General features: G+C 44.9%; 1 protein-coding gene across 2 annotated transcripts in view; it reads right to left on the bottom strand.

Moving 5' to 3' along the window:
• Positions 1-22,779, bottom strand: part of DLG5 (discs large MAGUK scaffold protein 5) — a 172,012-nt gene that overhangs the window by 83,310 nt on the left and 65,923 nt on the right. The window contains exon 3 of one of the 2 annotated variants that reach the window (XM_075934726.1): positions 22,036-22,065. The exons of the other annotated variant lie outside the window; for it this stretch is intronic. Within the exon in view, the coding sequence (XP_075790841.1) occupies positions 22,036-22,065 (30 nt within the window). The remainder of the gene's footprint in view (positions 1-22,035; positions 22,066-22,779) is intronic. 2 annotated transcript variants of the gene reach the window in all.

Here is a 22,779-nt window from a genome sequence, read left to right on the forward strand (position 1 = left end):
TGAGACCATTACTCCTTGTTCTTCCATCCGTCACCACTGAGAACAGGCTCTCTGCATCCTCTTCGGAACCTCCCTTCGGGAAGCTGAATTCTGTTGGAGACTAACAAAAATATCAATAGTATCATGAGCTGTTGTGGGCACAACCCACTTCCTCAGATGACAAATATGGAGCCTTGCATTGTTGTTTTCCAATCTGATGGTATCAAGTTTGCATATGAATTCTAGCTCTGCAGTGTCATGCTGCCATCTGTTTTAGTATAGCAGGTTTCAAGTGTGTAACTAACTGTCCAAGGAGGCTGAAGTGCTCTCCGACTAGTTTGAGTGTTATCGTTCTTGAGGTCTGATTTGTGTCCGTTTATTCTTGTGTGCAGAGGCCGTCCAGTTTGGCCAATGTAAATGGCAGAGGAGCACTGCTGGTACATGATGGCATGTATCACATTAGTAGATGTGACGATGAAGGAGCCCCTGATGGTATGGCGGATGTAGGGACTTAAATTCACTGTCCATTCTGGTCAATTTCACGGCCATAGGATTTGAAAATTGGTAATTTTCACATTTTCAGCTGTTTATACTTGAAATTTTCATGATATAACAACCATGGAGTCCTGACCCAAACCAGTGATTCCTTTTGTAAAGACTTTGAAATGGGGAGCCATAAAGCAATGAAGCCTGGGGCACTAAGATGGACTGACATAAGAAAACAGCTGACAAAGAAGTTTTGCAAGGCATGTGAATGTCAAACCGATAGAGAAGTGTGAGGGAAAGATGCAATGGAGACACAAGGACCCTGGATGCTTTGTCTTTATTTAAAGCAAAGTCGAGTCATTCTGCCCAGACCTGCAAATTGGACTTTCAGAGACACAAATGATGAGCTGACAGATAACATCAATATATTAAATATGAAAAAGGGAAATAGAGGAATCAAAGTGATGAGGGAAACCCTAATTTTCTGGGACAAAAAACCAAAATTCTCTGATAAAATGAAGTTGTGACAAAGTGGGGATTGTTTTCACTCTGTTTGCTTTGTTATGTTGTATGTGATTTCTACTGTCCTATGCTATGTTGTAACTGCACGCATGTGCACGCCTGAGTTTCCCTCGGCACTACACGAGTGCCACCTAAGGATGGGAGTTTTGGGTGTGAGACTGAGGGGGAGGCCAACTCTGCCCCCATATCTACACTGGAGCAAACAACACTGGAGCAAACAACACTAGTCACAAAATCAAAGGGTCATTTGACTGCTCATCTAGTAATTTGATCTACGGCATCAAATGCCAACAGTGCCCCTCTACTATATATATATATATATGTAGGTCAAACAGGACGTTCTCTACGTGAAAGAATCAATGGACACAAATCGGATATACGTAAAGAAAAATACTCAGAAGCCAGTGGTAGAACATTTCTGTTTACCTAACCATAATCTCACAGATCTGAAGGTGGCCGTCTTGTCACAGGCCATGCAAATTCATTTCAATTAATTATAGACTTAATCAAGATATGGGGTGGTGGAACCTTTTTCAATGAAGGTGCTAGCTACTTTCTGAAATGACATCCTTCCTGTCTTATCCATCCACTGACTTTGATCTTTATCTACTAAGGTTTAGCACTGTCTCCTGATACTTTATGCAAAGAGGTAGGGGGGTGGGCGACAGAACATCTTTCTTCCCCCCCCCCCCTTCCCTTCTCCTATTTATTTCGAGTTTCCTTATCCTCTAATCTTAACTCCCGTCATCTGAAGAAGTGGGCTGTGCCCACGAAAGCTCATTATACCATCTACATGTTTTGTTAGTCTATAAAGTGCTGCCAGACCATTTGCTTGCTGTTTTTTTCTGTAACAGACTAACATGGCTACCCCCTGAAGCTCCTGAACAATGGTTTAGGTTCTCTTGCAACCTAAGCCTGGGGGGGGGGGGGAGGAGGAGGAGAGAGAGCAACCAGGTGACATTAGATGACCCCTTTTTGCCCAGGGAAACTGGACAAAGGAGGAGACAGGGCTGCCTGCAGGCTGGGACTAGTTACTAAGTGTGTAGGAGAGGCCCTGCTGGGTTAGGACGCTGGGAGGGGACTCAGGTTCCTGGCTCCCCAAGTTGGATTGTACTGACTGCTTCTGGTTCCTGTGTTAACAAGTCTGTGCAACGTTGTATCCCTGTCAATGACTAAACCTACCATTCTACTTGCTGGCAGAGTCACATCTGACTGCAGATGTGGACGCGGGGCCTAGAGACTCCTCATTCCTCTATGACAGAACGAATTTTGTGTTTTTGTAGTCACAGAAAAACGTAACACTTAACTTCAGTGTCCCTAGTCACAATAGAGATAGGCAGGGCTCGACAAATCCGTGTATCTACTCGCCCGGGGCTAGTAGATTTCAGCTGGTCGACCCGTTCACCGGCGGCACACACATGCACAGTGTGAGTCTGGCGCATGCCTGGTCGGAGGCCTGGCAAGTGGATTCACCGCAGTTTGTCGAGCCCTGGAGATAGGCATCAATTGAATACAATGTTTTGTTGATATTTAGTTTTTAAGATCAAAACCTACCAGTGGCTTCATCATTAGCAAAATTACAACTTACATTTCTTAAATACAGGTTGGACCTCGCTCGCCTGGCACCCTCAGTACCTGACTGGTCCCGAACAAGGAGATTTGCTGGACCAAGGGAGATCCCTCCTTTCCTAACCCGGGCTGTCTCCAGGTTAGGGCTCCAGCCTACTCCTGCTGCTGCTGCTCCAGACACTCTGGGGCTTCGGCCCACACTGCTGGTGTGCTACCCATTCCACCCCTCATACACACAAACTGGGCTCCTGGCTGAGTCACCGGTTCCCCATACTGCACTCCTGCCAGACCTCCCTGTTCCTGGGCTCTGTGGTCTAGGGGAGTCCCAGTTACGGGAGGTACAACCTGTACCCAATAGCTCCATGTCTGTGTTCCATATTTTCAAAAAATTGGATTCCCCCCCAAAGCAATAACACTGGAATCATCCAAGCACCTTATGTTTCTTCTTTACTGCAGTTGATGGCCTTGGTGTTTCAGCCTCTTGTTTGTGTTTCTTTTCATTCAGTTTATGTTTAGCCCTTTCCACGTGTTCTGCAATCGTCTGCCTTTGAATATCAACTTTACAGCGTTGTTGTCCACAGTACAGAACAGCACATTACCATTAATGTGAAACTTGCTCTTGCCAAACTCAGTGACAAGGTCTTGGGGGGATTTTTAAAGTTTTTGGCATCTTTTCATAAACTCTTTACTCATGTCTGGAAGCTGAAGTGCAATCTGAAATGCATTAAAACACAAAAACTACAAGCCATTGAGTAACCTCCGTGCAGGAAGCAGACTATGAAAGTATGTTTTGCAATGTAAAGGGAAAGCACATTCCAAAAAACTAGCCACAAGAAGGGGAGGATGCAAACACAGAATAAGTAACCCGGGTATTTTCAGTAAAATTTAGTTAACTCAATATGGGGCGGGGAGGGAGGGGAGAGAGATTAGTTCACAAAACAAAAATTACAGATTCGCTATAAAAAATAATTTTTGCATTTTTGGAGGCAAATTAAATACTAGGATCCCTGGTGATGAGATACCAATGCCTTCCAGCGTATGTTCTGAGCCCTACACTATAGACCTGGGTCTCTAATTAATGGGAATGTACAACTGACTGTCAAAGTACTAATGTGACAGGCCAAGGCAGCTGACTCTAACCTTGAAGAAACACAGGAGGAACTAGGCCAAGAAACAGAACCCATCTCAGGCAGGTCACAATGGTCTGAGAGACAGAAGCCAAAACACTTCTAGGAGGCAAGGGGAGCAAAGTCCAATTCTTTTCCAGTAGGGTAGCCAAGTATCAGAGCAAAAAGACAACAACCTGGTCGAAGATACAGGACCACTTAAGTCCACAAGAAATGAGCTATTTGGGAAGCGTTTTAACTCAACCATTTGCTCAGGCTTAATTTTACAAGGAAGGTATTGAACATTAACTACAGAGTGTGACCAGAGGTTTGGAAAAAATCAAAGGCAGTCAAAATTACTGTATTTTGGCTGTTTACAAATATTCTGATGTTGTATAAAGTTAACTTTCTAAGGGAATGTCTACACTATGCAGCTTTCAGAGACATGGCTGTGTTGATATAGCCCTGTCACTAAAGGTCAGCAAGTGTCAATGCTATTAAATACTTCCACCCCCAATGAACAGCTTTCACTTTGTCAGCAGGAGAGCCAAACTCTCCTGCCGACAAAGCAGAGTTCACACTTGCCAAGACAAAATTTTGCGGTTCATGAGGGTGGGGAGGAAGGGGAGAGGAAGGGTTAAGCATCCCTGAACAACAAGAATTGTCCATCAACTGCAAGTGCATCCTAAACAACTCAATGGTTTTCCCATCTGCAGGCTTTCAACAAGCAGTAACACAAATCTGAACATAAGCTGACAAAGCAACGAATGACAAATGTGAGATAGCTTTACCAAATTAAATTCTGTGCTTGTGTTACCATAAAAGAAAAACATTCCCATTAGCTGACCTGGAGAAAGATGGAGGCAGTTATTCAAAAAGCCAAACAAAGAATGTTTGCCCTTGACTGAAAAACAAGCCTTATAAAGCATGTTTATGGGTCTGTTAACACCAAATGTTCAAATGGACACAGAAGCAAGCCACTCTACTCTGCACACAGACACAAACACTGAGGAAATAAAAAAAAACTGATTAAGACGGTTAAAAATAATGCATCTAATGAACATAAGTAAGTTGGACAGCGATAATGCAAGACTAAGATTGTGAAAAATACATAAATAATCTGATCTTTCTTGGGAATGAAGTGTCATTGCTTTGCAGTAACTAAGATTTAAGGACTCAAAATTAAGCAGCCTCCATGGAAGACTGTCAAAACACAGCCTGGAGCAGGCTGGTTAAGCCCACAAAATGGCGGGCATGGTGAACTCACTGAACTAAGGACAAGCCAGGCACCAAAAGATCGAAGTCTTAAACATCACAGTCCCGGAAGCAGTGTATGTTACAGAATGGAATATCAATCATGCTAAGAAAAGCCAATACGGATTGGACTTCCTGGTCTGGTGCCCTCGGGACCTGACCTGTTCTGAACAAGGGAGTTTGCCAGACCAGAAACATCCATGGTCCATTGCTGGACCAGAGTCACCCAGTTTAGAGAGGTTCAATCTGCACAATAAAGAGTGAGGCATCCGTGGCCAACAGAACCCATTGTGAGGAAATATATTGAGATGTAATTAATAGATAAGGAAGATGAGACAACAGAAAGTGACATGAAGCAACTGTGACTCTAGAAACAACCCTGCATGTACAATAAAGGAATGAAGAAAAACTCTATCAAAAGGGAATGACAAGGAACCGAGAGGAAGAGAACATCAGAACTGCCATACCATCCATGGCGAAAAAGAATCTGAAAATAGGAAGAAAAGTAGTTAAGACCATGGGAGAATGTATTTAATGCCACCACATTCAGGGAAATTTATTTTTATTCAGAAATCACAAAACGCTTACGAGCAGATTGTCAACAGACTTAGACACTGCCCTCTAGCTGCACGCTGAATGCTGACTGATAGCATTGTGTAGAAACTCCAGTTAAGGGGAAGGAGAAAACTCTCTATACCCTGAAATACAGCCAAGATCACAGAGCTAGAGGTAGGATCTGCAAACAAATGTGGATTATACCCTGATCCTGTAAACACAACTGTTTAAATTTTATGTACAGGAGTAGTCCTAGTGATTAGGTGTAAAGTTACTCATACACATGTGTGTTTATAGGATTGGGCCCATAGGAGTTACCATTTTTAAGAGGAACACCATTCACAAAACCTAGTTAATGATCCCAACATTTAGGACAGACACTGAGGTCATAGAGATTTGAAGGGGTTCAGGATTTCACTCCTAGAATTTAGCCTGGCTACACAGCTTCACTGGAACCTGATCTTTATCTTGAAACTTTTCAATTAAATTGAACAGAACTTTCCTCTCTCTCTACTGATGTAAGCCTTGAAACAGGTAGTTCTCCAGTGGCTCTCTCGATATACCTTTTTTTAAAAAAACCATGGAACTTTAAATACAGCTTTTAAAAATGCATCTCTTAAAACATGTACCTTCTCCTCTTTCCTTTCTGATCCTTGAAACAACATTTTTTCAGTTCACTACTAAAGCATTTCTCTACTCACTGGATCCCTTCCCTTCCCTGTAGGCACTAGGGTTGCCAGATGGTTGGAACAAAAATACCGAACAGCCTCCCCCTCCCCTACCCCCAAAAAAAAACCCACTGGGAAAAATTCTGTTCAAGGGGGGGGACCAAAGTTGAGGGGGGAGGGGGCGGAGGAAAAAAAAAAAAAAGACTCCAAGGACTTAAGCAAAAAAAAAAAAAAAAAAAAAAAACACACACACACCACACCAGCATTATTAAAACAGCATGTCCCCTTTAAGAGTGAGCGCAGGGGAGTTGATGAGCACTAAGACCCAGGGGAAGCATTGCTTCCCCTAGGTCAGTGGTCCCCAACCTTTTGAGGCTGCCACGCGCCCGGAGCCGGGGCTACCCATGTGCCACGCGCCCAGGGCCAGCCTCCATCACTTGGCAGGCGCACATAAATGCCCCAGCGGGCGCCATGTTGGGAATCACTGCCCTAGGTCTTTTGGCCAGCAGCCATTTTGTACCGGCAGCCTTGGGGAGCCAGATGAGCATGGGGGTTGGGGTTGGTGGAGTGGGGGCACACGCTCAGGGAGGCCGGGCGCTGAGTGTTTGTAGGGTTGCCAGGTGCCCGGCATTTTTGCCTCATGGCGGGGGAAAATTCAGAACACACCAGACATCTCAGGTGTTCGGTATTCTCTGAATTTTTTTTTTTTTTTTTTTTTTAAACAGGACAGGAGGTGAAAATACCCGACTGTCCGGATGAATTCCGGGCACCTGGCAACCCTAGCAGGTACATCATCTCTCACGTGCATAATGAGTTGTAACCTACAGCCCAACTGCCTTCATGCCTCACATTAATAAAGCCCTCCATGAACCGGCTGTTGGGAAAGCAGGGGGGCGAAAAAATGGACAGGTTTCTCCCTCCCCTCACTCCGCTGCTGTGACTAGCTGCAAAGCACTCTACATTTTCACTTTCTCCAGCACTCACACAGACAGGGACATACTCATCTGCAGTTACATGCAGGCTCTCAACTCCAGCCTCCCACCCCAGAGCAATGCTATCCTGCTCTGATCAAATCTGGCCAGCGTATGGGTTTGACACCCAGCTGTCTCTCCTTCAATGTGAAACGGTAACCAGTGCTCCCTTAGAGTTGTGGGTTTGTGCAGCTTCTCAGGAGAGATTCAAATGTTGCCCAGCTGATTAGCAGAGCTCCCACTGCTAGGTTTTTTGTTGCTACTGATGGTAAGCATACACATGCCTTGGTGCACATTAAAAAAAAAAAGCATTCCACACATGGATGGAAAAAAATGCACCTAAATGAAAAAGATTCGAGAAAACATTGATGGTAACAATGGTGAGATTTTCCCTTGATAAACACACACTGATTTAGATTATAACATAAAATAAAGTTTATTTAACTTTACAAAAGGATGAGTGATAGCAAACACATCAAAGCAGATTATCTAGTAAATAAACAAAAATGCCAACAGAGCTTTAAGGTATGATATGAATTAGCAAATGCTCACCAAGAGTGATAAACATGCTTGTAGATGCTCAAGGCACAAGCTACCTTTGCTCTGCAGCTGCGTTTCCCAGGTTTTTATACACTGGCTAGCCTGGGGATGATCAGATCCCTTCAGCCTGGGAACCACCTCTTCCCTGAGTTCAGTCTTTATTCCTCAGGTGCTTCCAGATATGGTGTTGTAGTCAGAGTGAGATATCAAGTCATGTTCTCCCCACCCAACCCCCCCTTTATATATTCTTCCAATTTTCTGGCAAGTTCTTTTGCTGTGGCTTGGGTCTAAGAGACCCCACTGTGGGGCGCTATCTCTGAGAGATCCATTGCACACAGTTTCTGAAGTAATCTTTGGGCTTGTATGCATTTCCTCAGTAAGCCATCAATATTGTTTGTTCTTTCTACTGTTGTACCTGAAAGGCTGCTTGTGGGTGTTTAACCTCAACATGTTTTAGTAATGTATAGTCAAAATTCATAACTTCACATGCAATTCGACAAGATATTAATTACCAGCAGATCAAGACTTTTAGAATACTGTACTTCACAAGGCATACTTTGTGCAAAAACACAAACCATAATTATACTGCAGTGCTGATCAAGAGAATGCCAAGGTGTCACACAATCCACTCCTAGACTAATCTTGTGTTTGTGACAAGCCAGACTCACCCCCAACCCCACCAATTGAAATGTAGTCAGCTGGACAAATCTCTCCCCACCCTCTGCCCCCCCCCCCCCCAGTTTCTCCTTCTCAGCCACAGCTTGAGTAGTTCCTTTTAAGCAAATGTGGTTTAGATGGTTCCTGTTAGATGAACGAATGTGGTTTAAGTAGCTTCCTATTGTGTGAAGCCAATAAGGCCATACGCTTGCTTAGAAATCATATTGCTTAAATAGAACTAATCACATTAAAGCTTATGAATATGTATGTAACCTACGGAATGTGTGAAGAAGTATGAATGAAAAACACCCAATCATAAGGCAGTCTAGCACCTGTTACCTTTTAAGACAAGAAAGGATTCTGCAAAGTGCATACATTAACATAACGAGTGGCCAGGTGGAAATCTCTTCCTCAGAAAGATGTAACAGTATGCCAAGCCCAGGACAGACTGAAAGCAGTAGAGCCCCTCCCTTGGATCCGAAGGGACCCCAGGGAACTCTCATGGCCTCACAGTTGATCTTCCAGGAAGCTGACGCCTGGCCAGCTCCAGCAGCCTGTGAATCAAAAGTAATTTATGCTGCACCTGCAGTCTGCCTCCAAACTGCCAGCATCAATGTGATGTGTACACCATTAAAAATCTCTTATAATAAACTAGCTTCAGTGCAGCTCAAATTTACCCTTTATCTAAGTTTTTTTCCCTTAGCCGGTCCAAGGACAGCTAACAGTGGTAAGGGAAAAATTCCTTCCCAGCCCCCTTAGAAAGGAGCTAAGCCCACCACAGGTCCTGAACAAACCTGGCATTTTGCTACCTCAAGGGAAAGAAGGGTGGACAAGAGACTTCTTATGCCCAGGTTAGCCCTTTTTAAACTCCTCCATTTTCAGGCAGAGAGTCAGAATCACCACATTGACCAACACTTCACTTTCTGCAGCAGCTTTTTACCTTTCTCCCTCCCTCCAATCATACCGTTCCCTGTTACCTTTTAAAAGGGCAGTGCAGTCACTTTCTGGGCACTAATGAAAAGCACCTTCAGAAAAGTTATGCACTAGGAATGATTTGGAAATTCTATGACTTGTGTTATAAAGAATTAGATTACAATGGCGGCTCTCAACCTTTTCAGAGTACGGTACCCCTTTCAGGAGTCTCGTGTCTCTTGCATACCCCAAGTTTGTGGGTCTTGTGTACCTCACATAAAAACTAATTGCTTACACTATTAGGCATAAAAATACAAAAGAAGTCACAATACATTATCGAAAAAGGTGCCTATTTTCAGTATTTTTATTGCAGCTGACAGGTTTACAGGTAAAAATGATGTTTACATTTCAGTGTATAGTATATAAAGGAGTATAAACAAGACATTGTCTGTATGAAATTTTAGTTTGTACTAGATTTTGCTAGTGCTTTTTATGTAGCCTGTTGTAAATATCTAGACTAGTAGATGTACACCCAAATGACCTCTGCAAATTCCCAGTAGGAAGTATACCACTGGTTGAGAACCACTCGACTATGTGATCACAAATGTCTCTTTTGGTCTTGAAATCTATCAATCCTCAGATTAAAAGCATATTGTAACAAAATTACAGTATTTCTATGAGCTGCTCTTAAATTGCATTTTAGTCCTGACTTTACTGCTAATCTGAACCAAAGGTTTACAGCTATGTCTTTTCTTCTGCTATCACAACTATAAACTTAATATCTGTCATGTTAGTGGGTTTCACTCTTCATGGAAGCCTTCTCTGTCATTAAAGATCATGTAGGATTTGCTATATTGTTATTTGATCATATTCATTAACATTAATTAATAGCTTTTAATTTGCATAATCAGCATAAACATCCACTGAAGTAGGTTTTACCCACCAAAACTCATGATTCTATATATTTTTTGTTAGTCTCTAAGGTGCCACAGGACTTGTCATTGTTTGTAAATAAAGAAAATCTTAGTCTTTAGTCTTATTTAGCTTACTATGCCACATTAGGTCAGCTAAATGTTAACAGCACTTTTTCCTAAAGCATAGAAAGAACCATTTCCATTAAAGGCAACCTATATAGATACATGTGTATGAGCGACAGACGCACATAAACACAACTATCCCAGCAATTTTCATACGCAAACTTCTGCGAACTCCTCTTGTAGTTGAAAAAGTATCTGAGTTGTATGACACAGTGCTCGCTCAAAGCAATTAAATTGTCTAAAGAATTCTTTTAATAATCTGGAGAAATTGCTGCCTGTGAGTTTCTAAAATCTCATCTGGATCCTTAAAATTTTGCCAAAAAAAAAAAAAAAGCTTTCACTTTGAATACTAAACAATGCCCTCTGAAGTTGCTAGGTAAACTACTCCCAGAATCAACAACTCCTTTTATTTTGGATGGAATTATTTTCAAGCACCTTTACAGAATGATGCACTCATGCAGCCATGTGTAGAACCGCCCATGGTAAATCACTAGAGGAAAAGCATTATTTAGATTTGGAATGTAAAAGTACAACTGTTTAAACGGTTAACCGGGGGATGCATGTAGTCAATAGGATTCTCCAATAAGCCCAGGCTTATCAGTTAATCGTGTGCTCAGCTACATGTTGACATCCCAAACCATGACTTGCAGTTCTTCCTGCTTACTCCTTGTATGGAGGACAGGAAGGATGGGTGAGAGCATTAGTTGAGCCCCAAACTCTTATCTTCCTTCCCACAGCTAACACGTAGTCTGCTTAAAGTCATTCTTGGTAGTATAGCTGGTACCCACATGAATAACCAAGAAGGGGGAATAGTGATAGGAATGTAGCTGTGTTAGTCTGGTGTAGCTGAAACAAAAGACAGGACTATGTAGCACTTTAAAGACTAACAAGATGGCTTATTAAATCAAGAGCACACAGGGGAGCAGAGCCGCCTTGCGCTGCTGTGCGATGGAGGCAACAGTGTGAAGCAGCGCCCAGGAGCCCACTGACTGCCGACTCTGCCCCTGGGTGGGCCATCAAATAATCATGTAACTGCTAAGAGTCGTTGCACTGGTGAATTGTGAAGTCTCCTTCACTGGAGGTTTTCAAAAGGAGGCTGAATGGTTTAGTTCTAACAATCCCTACATCTTGACCGGGGGGGGGGAGGGGGAGGAGAAGAGGGGGGCGGTAAGACTACATGAGCCTTGTGGTCCCTTCTGCCCTATGGTTCTATGATTCTATAACTGTTACAGTAAAAACCTCTGAACATTAAAAAAAGATATGAACAAGCAACGTAACAACTGGGTTTTTGATTGTACCCGCTCTGGAAAGCTACATAGCTTCTCCCCCCAACAGAAATGCTATATGTAACTGAAAAATATTTTATCAACACTTAAAAAATTACTTGTGCCTACTTGATAGTCCCTTCCCCATGAGTACTGCCTACCCACAGGGGAGGGCAACCAGAAGCTGTCACCTACATGCTCGGACACTGCTTTCTGCCCAATTCTTTAGTGACAGTACCTCTCAGTGCTTGGTGTATAAGCACTTATCTCCATAAAATTACTCTGATGTCACAGAAGCTGGATTGTATTTCTGCTCATTGATTCTGCCTGGCAGAGGGAGCAGACTCATGAAGGAAGCTTCTATTCACACACAAGTATCTTTGTGATCAGCTGGGAATGAGAAGAAAGGAAATTCAGCAAGAATATGACAGTTGAATGAAGATTTGTTTGGCGGGAAGAGGAAGGAGGACTGATGCACTGTGGTGGGAGTGCAGGAAAACGAACTGTTGAAGCTTATATCACACCTATTCTGTGGCTAAGAGGATTCCTGACTCCAGTACAGGCCATCCTTGCTACAGGTCCACCCATTCCTTTCTAAGTGGGCTACTCACACTGCTGGTAACAGCACAAGTGCGAGAGGACGTTACCAATTACATGGGATTTTACATCTCTAGTCACAACTCAGTCCCTGCTCTGCTCCCAGGACAGCAGAACTATGTGCTGGCGTTCACTCAGGGCAGACTATGAAACTAATTTAATTCTAACATTTATCAATATATCAACATAAGGGAGCTGCGGGGGGTGGGAGACAATTTTTGAACTATTTCCCAGAAATATTAGAAGTAGTAGGCTCTCCCCAAAGCCCATCAATTTATATGCTTCCATTTTTCAGAGCAGTGAATACTTATTGTAGATTATAATTTAAGAGCTCACTTATAATCGGAATTAACTGTGACTTTTACAGCACCCCAGGGGAAAAATGGAACACGGCGTAATTGTTCCAATCCCAATGTATAACACGTACATTCAAATTGCCTCCAAGATGGCTCAGAGTTCATATCAGAAAGCTACAGTATACAGTACATTATAAATAGGTTGGCAACTCCCATCAGAGTGCCAGATGGGCTCCATCTTCCCCTCAAGTCAGATATCTAAGTGGGGTGTTTTTAAATAAAACTGAATAAATGGGATTTTCCATATCAGTGTTCACTGAAAAAAATCTGTCCAAGAACACTGCTTTATTCTAATCAAAAAGAAATTTGGAGCTAAGAAATAAGTGACCCTAAGACTCTTCCAATTTACCCCTAAGAATTATTGGATCAGGCCTTAAATATGTAACCTGTAACAACAATGCCATCTCATGCCACCAATGTTAAAGCAAAACAATCTCCAATGCCTTCGATCGGAAGTTAACATTTTAAAAATAATCATTAGTATGAGTGTGTCTATAGAAACGTTGCATACTATATACACACAAATTAGAGAAGCAAAGGGTTAACCGGTAAGCATCAGCCTTACCTGCATGCTTACTGGGATAGCCAATACACTAGCGGGTCCTTCCCAGCCTGGCTGAAGCAGATCCCCAACTACTGCACGGTGAGGCAGGCCGTACCCAGCCTGAGCAGCTCTCTGCCCGCAGTACCACGAGCTCAGCCCAACTGGGCTGGAGCAGCTCCCTACCTGCAGCAACACATGGTGGATGGGGGACCTTCACCACAACTGGGGGGCCTGCTCCAGCCCAGCTGGGCTAGAGTGGCCCGCTGCCGCCGGGATCTCAATTTAAACAATGTTTAATCGATTAACATTTTTACCTCCATAACACAAATTATTGCCAAGACTGTTTGAGTCAATTTATATCCTTTGCTATATTTTCAATTCATAGTTAACAAAGCCTCAGTCAGGTACAAATTAAGAATTATTCACACACGATTAACAGATTAGTAGAATATTGGGGAAAAACCCAAAACTGTCTCCCCTAGTATACACAACATTTGTATATACAAAGTAAAGGTTCATCAATGGCTGATGAATTGTCTTTTTCAAAGGACATTAAAGAGTTAATTTTCTTCATCTACACGAAAATTACTAGATGTTCATATTTTAACATATTGCTGGAAGCTCCTGTTTGCAAAACCATAGAACAGAATATGTACTGGTTTGGGTGCTAAATATTGCACATTCATTCTTCCGGTAGTAAAACCTAAAAGGCGACCTATGACAATTGTTTTCTAACAAACATTAAGGAAAAAGTTGACATTTCTGGATATTGCAATTTATTTTCTTGCTACTCCACTAACACAAAGCAGCAGCATAGAATATTGGCCATCTTAACGAACACTAGTTAAAGAGGCCGCCACTCCAACTCCAGAGAGACATTTTTCTCCTGGCATCCCTTATCAGGAGAGTGTTTGGTAACACACAAGTCTCTTGAGAACTGTTCAAAATATGGGAAGCATTAAATATCTTGTACAGTGCATACCCTACAATACACCATGTAAAACACATACAATTAATAATATTTGCTCATTTTACTGAAGATAATCTGGAGTCTTACAAGACTTCACAAACAAATTGCAAAGTTGTTTCCAAAACAAAATATGCTGGGTTTGATTACAAAAGTATTGCTCAGACAAATGGGAACCTCATCCCTTCTCATTTTTTGCCTACTGGGTTGGAGTATCCCATGTTTTGAAGTAGAAAAGTGAGTCAAAGAACATGCAGTATTCCTCTTACGGCAGTTCTACACTTTCCCTTGTCTGAAAAAGACACCCTTTTAGTGACATGTTAGTAACTTCAACACTGTCCGTACCAGCACTATGTCCATGCGTGATGCTCTCCCACCTCTCATGGAGGTCGTGTAACTATGCCTACAGGACAGAGCTCTTCTATGCACAGAGGGTCTTCACCAGATGTGCTACAACAGAGCATCTGGATCAATGCAGCTCCACTGATCTACACTTGAAGCGCTTTATCGGCCCAGAGATGTGGCAAGAATTCCCTTAGCTGTCCACTGGAGAAAAAGCAGGCTCCAAGCCCACAACAATTAAAGACAGATGATCCTGGCAACGAAACAGCTCTGCTACCAAACTAGTTTTTTCAAAATTATGAGACCTGGGCTCCTCTCAGAGTAATTATCCACAAATCAGCATCTCTGCCATCTTCCAAGCTGCAATAATTAGAGTAAAGACATACAGACTTATATACTGGAATATCATATGTTGAGCTGACCATTTTAACTTCAATGTTCACTTAGCTCCGTTTATGTGCACTCTCTTTGGAGTCATCTAGAAGCAACTCTATTTTGGAATCCATAACTTGCACGAAGTTGCTTGGTCAAAGGAACAGGGACAGACCCCAAGAGACTGGACTATGGCATGTTTACTTATTCCAGTTTTACAACATCCTATCTTCTATGCAGAAAGGTGGATTGTGCAGTTGAAAAGCATAGTTAAGAAAATTTAACTGGCAGTGGGAACTAGGTTTTCAAAAGGAAGATCAAAGTTTGCAAGCAACTATAATACTTATATTTCTACTCAAGGGGATAACAAGATATAATCCCTCAGATCTTTTTCATTTGATTATCACTCAGAAAAGTCCAAAAGAAAAACAATTACAAAAATATATTTTATAAAGTATGCTACAAATGAAATTAATTCCTCTGTTTATGTGCCTCAATATTTTCCTTGCTTAATAAAAGCAGTGCATGTCTATGTGGTGAATTGACTAAGCAAGTGGCAAACAGAATACTGAATACAGCTTAGTTGCACATAAACTTTGTGGCTATGAGTTAGTGAGAAACTAATTCTTAAAAAGAAAAAAAAATTACCCTATCCTTTGCTTGCCTGGAAGTTTGCAGGAATAATGATGACCCAGTTATTTGGCCTAGCAAATTAGTACAGTACAGAAAGTTAACTGTCAGATTACGTATTTGCTAGCTAACCGCACAAGCAGCATGATTATGACAAAACTATCTTGTGTTCATGGAATTAAAAAGGACAAGAGATGTAATGGGCTGAGAACTGTTCAGTCTCCGGAAACTAGCTGAGATGCTCACAATGACCAATTTCACGCTGAAGGAATATAAAGCAGAAGCTCTTAACCACAGGGCTGGGGCCCCTTGGGGGCTGCAAAAAGGTTTCAAGGAGACTGCCAAACATGGCTGGTTTTAGACTCACTAGGGCCTAGGGCAGACAACTGCAACCTGCCACTAGGACTGCAGTCCGTGACCCTGAGCTGCAGTACCCAGGGCTGAAGCCGAAGCCTGTGCCATGTGCTCCTTGGGGCCCTGCTGCCAATCTCCTTATGTCAGACTGCTCTTTTAAATGGAGAAAAACAGTTGTTGTGGCACAGGTGGCCTGTGGTTTTTGTATAGCACATCGGGAGGCCTCAAAGAAAAAACCTGAGAACCCCTGACAAAGCACAGAACTCAAGGCATGATGTTCATGAGAAGGGGAAGGAAAAAGGATGAGAACTGCACTTCTTGAATAACAACAAGTTCAGGCCTCAGGGAGCAAACCAAAAGCCTGGTATCCACTGATCAAGCTGCGCAGATGAAGTATAGTATTTTTGGCATCTTACTTGCAAGGCCAGTGATGTCGAAGGACTATTGCCCAAGGGTAGCAGTTGTCAAGCATTTGTCTAATCTGGATTACAGAATTAACATGGAAAGAGAGGGGCAATTTTAACAAATTGCCGAAAACAGCCCAACCATTGTAATAAATCAGATGTGTTCCTTTCTGTGAAACTAGTCCTCATGTTCCTAGCAGACTGAATATGATAATGTCTATTTACAAGCCAGGCCCACCATTCCCAAACTACAACCACTGCACTGCTTGATTTCATGGTTCACAGACTTTGAGGGAGAGCAGGGGTGTCCAGGAAAGTCAGTTTAACTGTGCTGGGCTCCATAGCATTGACGTGCATGGATTTCTTTTTCCACAGGGGACACCAAGTTTGCACTCTTTGTGACTGATAGGAGCTTCGTAAACGTGAGCAGTCAGATTAAGAACCATGACATTTCAGCCCGGCATCACCAAAATTTCCCAATGTTGCACTTCCTCAGAGCTGCTGAGAACAAACCCGGACAAAGGGTGGGCTGGAGCAGTATTGCTTTTCAGGTTTACTGGTACCGATTCTTAAGAGTGAAGTGATACTCACACACATACATCACAGTCATGCTGGCAGTTTGGAGACAGGCTACTTTTGATTTCGCTGGTGATTGAGTGCTAGTCAGGCATCAGCTTCCCAGAGACTCAACCATTATATTCCTTGGGAGATCCTTCGGATCTGCAGGAGGCTTTACTTCCTCTGGGCTGGCCCCAGGTTTCTGCTGTGATGCTACATTTTGTCCAAGAGGCAGAGAAACAGATTCTCTGGCCACTTCTCAGTTAATTTATTTGCTTACAGGGTATTTGTCTGCCTTAAAAGGTCAGGGATCCTAAACTGACTCTTTGGTTGTGTATTTCTCATGCACACCTCACACACATCCCACAGCTTACATACATATCCATAAGCAATACGGTTTCTAGGCAAAGCTGGGCCTCATGATGGCCCTGAGTACAAGAAATTGCATTGTACTACAGTTAACATACCAAAGGCATGGAAAAAAAAAAAGCTTAAATTATAGCTAAGAAAGAAGGCAAAAGCAGAGGAATATATGTCTGGTCAGCTAGACACCAGTGAGGGGAAGGGGAGATGTCCGACTGTTTACACCCAATGCCTAGAAGAAACCAGAAGTTATGTGAAAAGCAACTGGCTCAAGCACAATGCAGAGAAGAAACATGTGATGTAGTAGAGAAAGAGTATTGAGGCAACAAAGCAATTTACTAATGCTCTGTTCCTCCCAAACACCTGAAGTCCCCAGACTGCACATTGCCAAAGGAGTGTGCAACTTTAGGATCATGCTGCATTCATTGATACGTCTAGACTTGCAGATTGCCATTGTGACGCTGACCTATCCAATGCAGCCCATGGTTTTATCTCCTCCAGATTATAGTACTGGAGCTCACTCTACTTGGGGCTGAATGCAACCAAAGCAACTGACATTGATCAGGTATGCAGCATTGTGTCTCATGAGTGGACATGAACACATCATATACATGCTTCCTAAATTCCGCTACCTCCCATTCATCATGGAATCAAAAACCCGGTCCCTATCTCCAAAGCCCTGAACAAACTGGCATCCAGCTGCCTCATCCACCACTACTCTGCACAACAGCTACTCTCTCCAAAGACAACACAGCTAGAGAGACTCTGGTTAAGACTACCGTGAGAACGGACACACACTTACCCCGTAGCTGGGGCATAAATGTCCAACAAGCCAGCCGAACCGCCCGCAGCTCCCTGACATGGATATGCAGGTTCCTCTCTGCCTCCAACCACATACCTTGCATATGAAGATCTGCCAGGTGGGCACCTCATTCTGCATCGGACACATCGGCTACTAGCTGGACCGAGCAGGAGGGGTGGTGGATTGGGACCCTTTCGCATACTTCAGAGTCCCTCCGCCACCAATTCAGGGTCAATAACATTGCTGAAGGGACCATCACCACCAGGTCAATATGGTTGCGGGCTGGCCTGTACACTGTCACCAGCCAGTTCTGGAGAGGTACTGCCATGTGACCCAAAACCCTCATGCAGTTCTGCACCATAGTCATAGCCGCATGACTGGAGGCCGCAAATGTCGTCACCCACGGACAGGAACCGTGGACATGGGAGGTACACCCTGCCACATGTGGCATCCAAAAGTGCCCCCACAAACTCTATCACTTGGGTGGGAATAAGGGTGGACTTCTCTTCATTCAGTATGAGCCCCAACCCTAAGAACGTTTCCCTGGCTAGGTCGATGTCGGACAAAAGTTGGTCCCTCAAACGGCCCCTGATCAGCCAGTCGTCAAGGATAAACGTGAAGCCCCTTCCTTCGAAGGAATGCCGCCACTACTGCCATGCACTTGGTGAACACCCTGGGTGCTGTGGAGAGGCCAAACGGCAGCACCGCAAACTGGTAATGGTCTTTGCCCACCATAAACCAAAGGTATTTCCTGTGGTGGGGAACAATCGAGATGCGGAAGTATGAGTCCTTCAAATCGAGGGCCGTGTACCAGTCTCCTAGATCGAGGGAAGGGATGATGGAGGGTAGCGTCACAATCCTGAATTTTGACTTAACAACCTGGAGCCCTCGAAGGGGAGGTCTTACAACGTCACCTGGACCTCCTGCGGTATGCCGGAGATCTGGAGTCACGAGCACCTACGAACAACAATGCCCGTGGCCATGGCCCGAGCTGCCAAGTCCGCGGCATCCAGGGTGGCCTGCAGTGCTGTTGGTGCAACTATTCTTCCTTCCTCCATAAAGGTGGCAAACTCCCGCTGAGAAGCTTGGGTACCTGGTCCTTGAATTTGACCACAGCCACCCAAGAATTGTATGCATACCGGCTGAGCATAGCTTGCTGGTTTGTGATCCTCAGTTGTAGGCCCACCATAGCATATGCCTTCCGCCCCAGCAGGTCCAACTTCTTTGGCTCCTTACTCTTCGGAGTCAGGCCCCACTGCCCCTGCCTCTCCCTCTGGCAAGCTGCCTGAACCACTGCTGAACCCGGTGGTGAATATGCGAAGAGATGCTCATGCCCAGAGTGGGGCACGAAATACCTCCTCTCAACCCCTTTTTATGTCAGGGGAATGGAGGCCGGTGTCTACCGTAAGGGTCTTGGTTATCTTTGCCACCATTTTATTCAGAGACAGGGCGATCTTAGCCAAAGCATCAGCCATAAGAATGTCCACCACAGGGTCCTCCTCAATCTCTTCCGCCTGTATCCCCAGGTTCTGCACAAGGTGCCTGAGGAGGTTCTGATGGGCTCGCATGTCCATCGTAGGCATGCCCGGAGATGGATCTGCTAAGGCCTCATCCATTGATGAGGACGAGGACTCCAGCAGCTGGGGTTGAACCATAACCGTGGCGGCAGGCTCAGTCCTGTGGCCAGGGCTCTGCACAGGGCCTGCTGGAAGGAGATGACAGGGTGGCTCAGCCGATTCACCTCTCAATCCCGGGGAGCTGGCTCTAGTCTCCAAGCCCGAGTCCCTGGTGAGCGGGGTGGCCGAGGGGGCAGACCTACAGCTAGAGCGCACAGAGGTCGCTAGAGAGCCTGGTCTCAACAGGTCAGGGCTTTGTGCCTGATAAGCCCACGGTGTCCAGAAGGGCCACTGCATAGGCAGCTGCCACTGGGGGGGGCCATGTCTGGACCATGGGTTGGATGAGATGCCCCAAGTGATGCCGAGACGAGGACCGGTGGATTGGACCTGAAGCGGTGCGCCGACCTACAAGACGAGCAAGAGACCCTAGATGCAGCTGACCATTGAGAGGAGGCTGATGAGACCCGAGACTCCGCATAGGACTCCAAAGAGTATTCCGACACCCTCCATGGCAGTGCAGAAGACCCTTCTTCCCCCTGAACCACATGGTGAGCCATGGCAGCCCATTTCCCTCTATGGGGTACAGGCAGTATCGGGGGGGGGGGGGGGCGTGGTGTGGGACACCAGTGCCAGAGTGCGCGGTGCCGACTCTGTGGGAAAAGGTGCTCTCCTCCATGGTGCCAAGCCCAGGTCTTGCGTGGGCGATGGCCTAGGCAGTGCTGGCTGCAGTGCCAGGGCCCGCTTAGGCACATGGGTCTTGCAGCCCGCGTGCTCCTGTGCGCTGCATGGATGGCCTCCGGACCTCCTCCAGAGACAGGTCCCAGCCCCCTTGGGCTCCCAATCCTACCAGGCTCCTCCCTTGAAGCACCAGCTCCCGGGGGAAGGCGCTCCAGTCCCATTTCTGTGGCAACCTTTCACTTCGTGCCAGTTACTGGTCGACGGCACCGGCAATTGAGATCCGTACCTCAGTGCAAATCGGTGCGGGGAAGGCACCATGTGCCTTGGAGCCCCCTGTGTCTCTAGTCGATGCTGGTGTGCTCCAGCGGGGGGGGGGGGGGGGAGAGAAGCATTGAAGTACTGACTCCATTAACAGGAGCTTAAGCCTCGAGTCTCTCTCCCTCTGCATAGACGGCTTAAAGGACCCGTGGGGCATGGGTTTGGAGCACTGTTGATAATGTTTGAAGCCCGGGGGCCCCAGCAGGAGAGAAGCGGGGGTGGGGAGGTGGTAATGACTAACACCACTATCTAATCCAGTGGTCCCCAACCTTTTGGGGCTGCTGGGCGCCCGGGAGCGGGGCCGCTCACATGCCGGACACCCATGCGCTGCACTCCCGGGGCCGGCGCCGCTCCTCCGCTGCATGCCCAGGAGCAGGGATGCCCATACGCCGCGTGCTCGGGGCCGGCACAGCCCTTGCGCCGTGCACCCGGGGGCGGGGCCACCCACTCGACGGGCGCACAGAAATGGCCTGGCACCACATTGGGGACCACTGATCTAATCACTGTCTACTAACAATCAACTGCTAACTACTCCTAAGGAGAAAGCTAAGGGCACACTTGCAAAGGCGACCAGAGCGTTCCAGCAACCGTCAGAAAGAAGGAACTGAGGGGGTGGAGGGCCAGCAGGGGGTTATATGCTAGGATATACTGGCACCACTCCAGAGGACTCCCCTACTGGCCCAACGAGTACTGCTAAGGGCAAAAAGCTTCCGGAACTTGTGCACAGGGCATGCGCACACACCTGGACAGAATGAACATAAACAAGCACTAGAACCACCACCAGTCTGCTCTTAATTAATCCCTGTGGAGTGCTGCATCACAGAACACCAGATGCCTTTTCCCCTCAGTTTATTGCCCATCTCAAATTGTCCTTCCCCAAGTCTCCTGGAATAAGTAAACACCATTACCCTCAGAGTAAATAAAAAACAAACAGAGCCCAGGTAATTACTAACAAACCCAAAACGAAACAAATCTGTGAAGGAAGATCTGATCTCAGTGAAGGGATATGTGCCGCAAGCAAGAGCGCAGGTAGACAGCACTGCAGATGAATAACTGAGAAGAACGAAGAGAAGCATATAAGTGCATAAAATTGATTTGAAGAACTTTGCTACCATATTCCTATCAGAAAGGTGGAAGGGTTGAAATCTGCAGCCAGCACTGGTGACAAAGATGGCAGGATAGATACATTTATATCCCAAGTTACTTTGGATTCTCTCTTCTCCACACCAGGGATTACCCCACAATCCATTTATGCAGTTTGCAGGGAGATACCACAGGACTCGGCAACTACCAGCTGTTTGATTTGCACACAGATTGGTGCAGCTGCAATGCACAATCAGTATTATAATAAATCAGTCATCAACTAAGACCATGTGCTAGGCACTGTAGGAGCTCTCAAAAAAAAAAAAAAAAAAAAAAAAAAAGACAAAACAATCCATGTAGAATATTTATACCAATATCAACATGATTTGTGGACACTACAATGTTTTCATACAATCAAACTATCCTGGACAGGATCTACCTACCTCTATTAAAGCAGATTACACTGGGGGAAGATGCCAATACAATTCTGTCTTACTAACTTCTCATGTCCAGGCCTGAAGTTTACTCACCTACTTGCCCCAGCTGGTCATTAGCTTTCCCTGATGAGGAAGGAAAGGATAACAAATCTAAGCCACAATTTACAGCAGGCAAAACTTTTATTTTTCAAAATGAAATTACATTTCCAGACTCTATGCTTGATACAATAGTGTGAAATATCAACTCTTCCCCAGACTACTGACAGAAGAACCTGGACAGTTCCACAACTGCTATTCAGAATCCTAAAGCAGTTGTTCAACTCACAAGTATCTTTTCCATTATACTGTCTCCATTCGTTGGAGCTACTTCAAGACAGAACCACCTAATGAAGACGACCAGGAACTGCACCAAATACACCACCACTCAGCAGCGAGGACGATCTGGCCTACAGAGACAGAGAGAACTTACTCCATTCCAACCAACAAAGAAGGGGGAGGGGGAAGTGACTCACGTTTGTATGACACATTAGGTTAAAGGAGGTTATGAAATACAAAGCCCCCAAGCAGAGTCCAAGGTTAGAACTCTCTTCTAAGCAACTTGGGGCAGGATTTGGATTTCTCACCCATGCACTTCCCCTAGGCCTTATTAGGGGCTCTCAAATCTTTTGTATTTGCCTCTGGCAACTAGTACTCCCAGTTCTGAACTTTATTTGACAATCAATGGAAATAGGAGGATCACTTGAGGTTATCCCCAGGTGAACAAGTGAGATGGATCCTGGGTGAACCTTTCTTGCCCATCGTGAAAGAGAAACAGATGTACTGAAGAAACACCCTCTC

The sequence above is a fragment of the Pelodiscus sinensis genome, chromosome 8 (genome assembly GCF_049634645.1).
Source record: "Pelodiscus sinensis isolate JC-2024 chromosome 8, ASM4963464v1, whole genome shotgun sequence".
Classification (NCBI taxonomy): Eukaryota; Metazoa; Chordata; order Testudines; family Trionychidae; genus Pelodiscus; species Pelodiscus sinensis.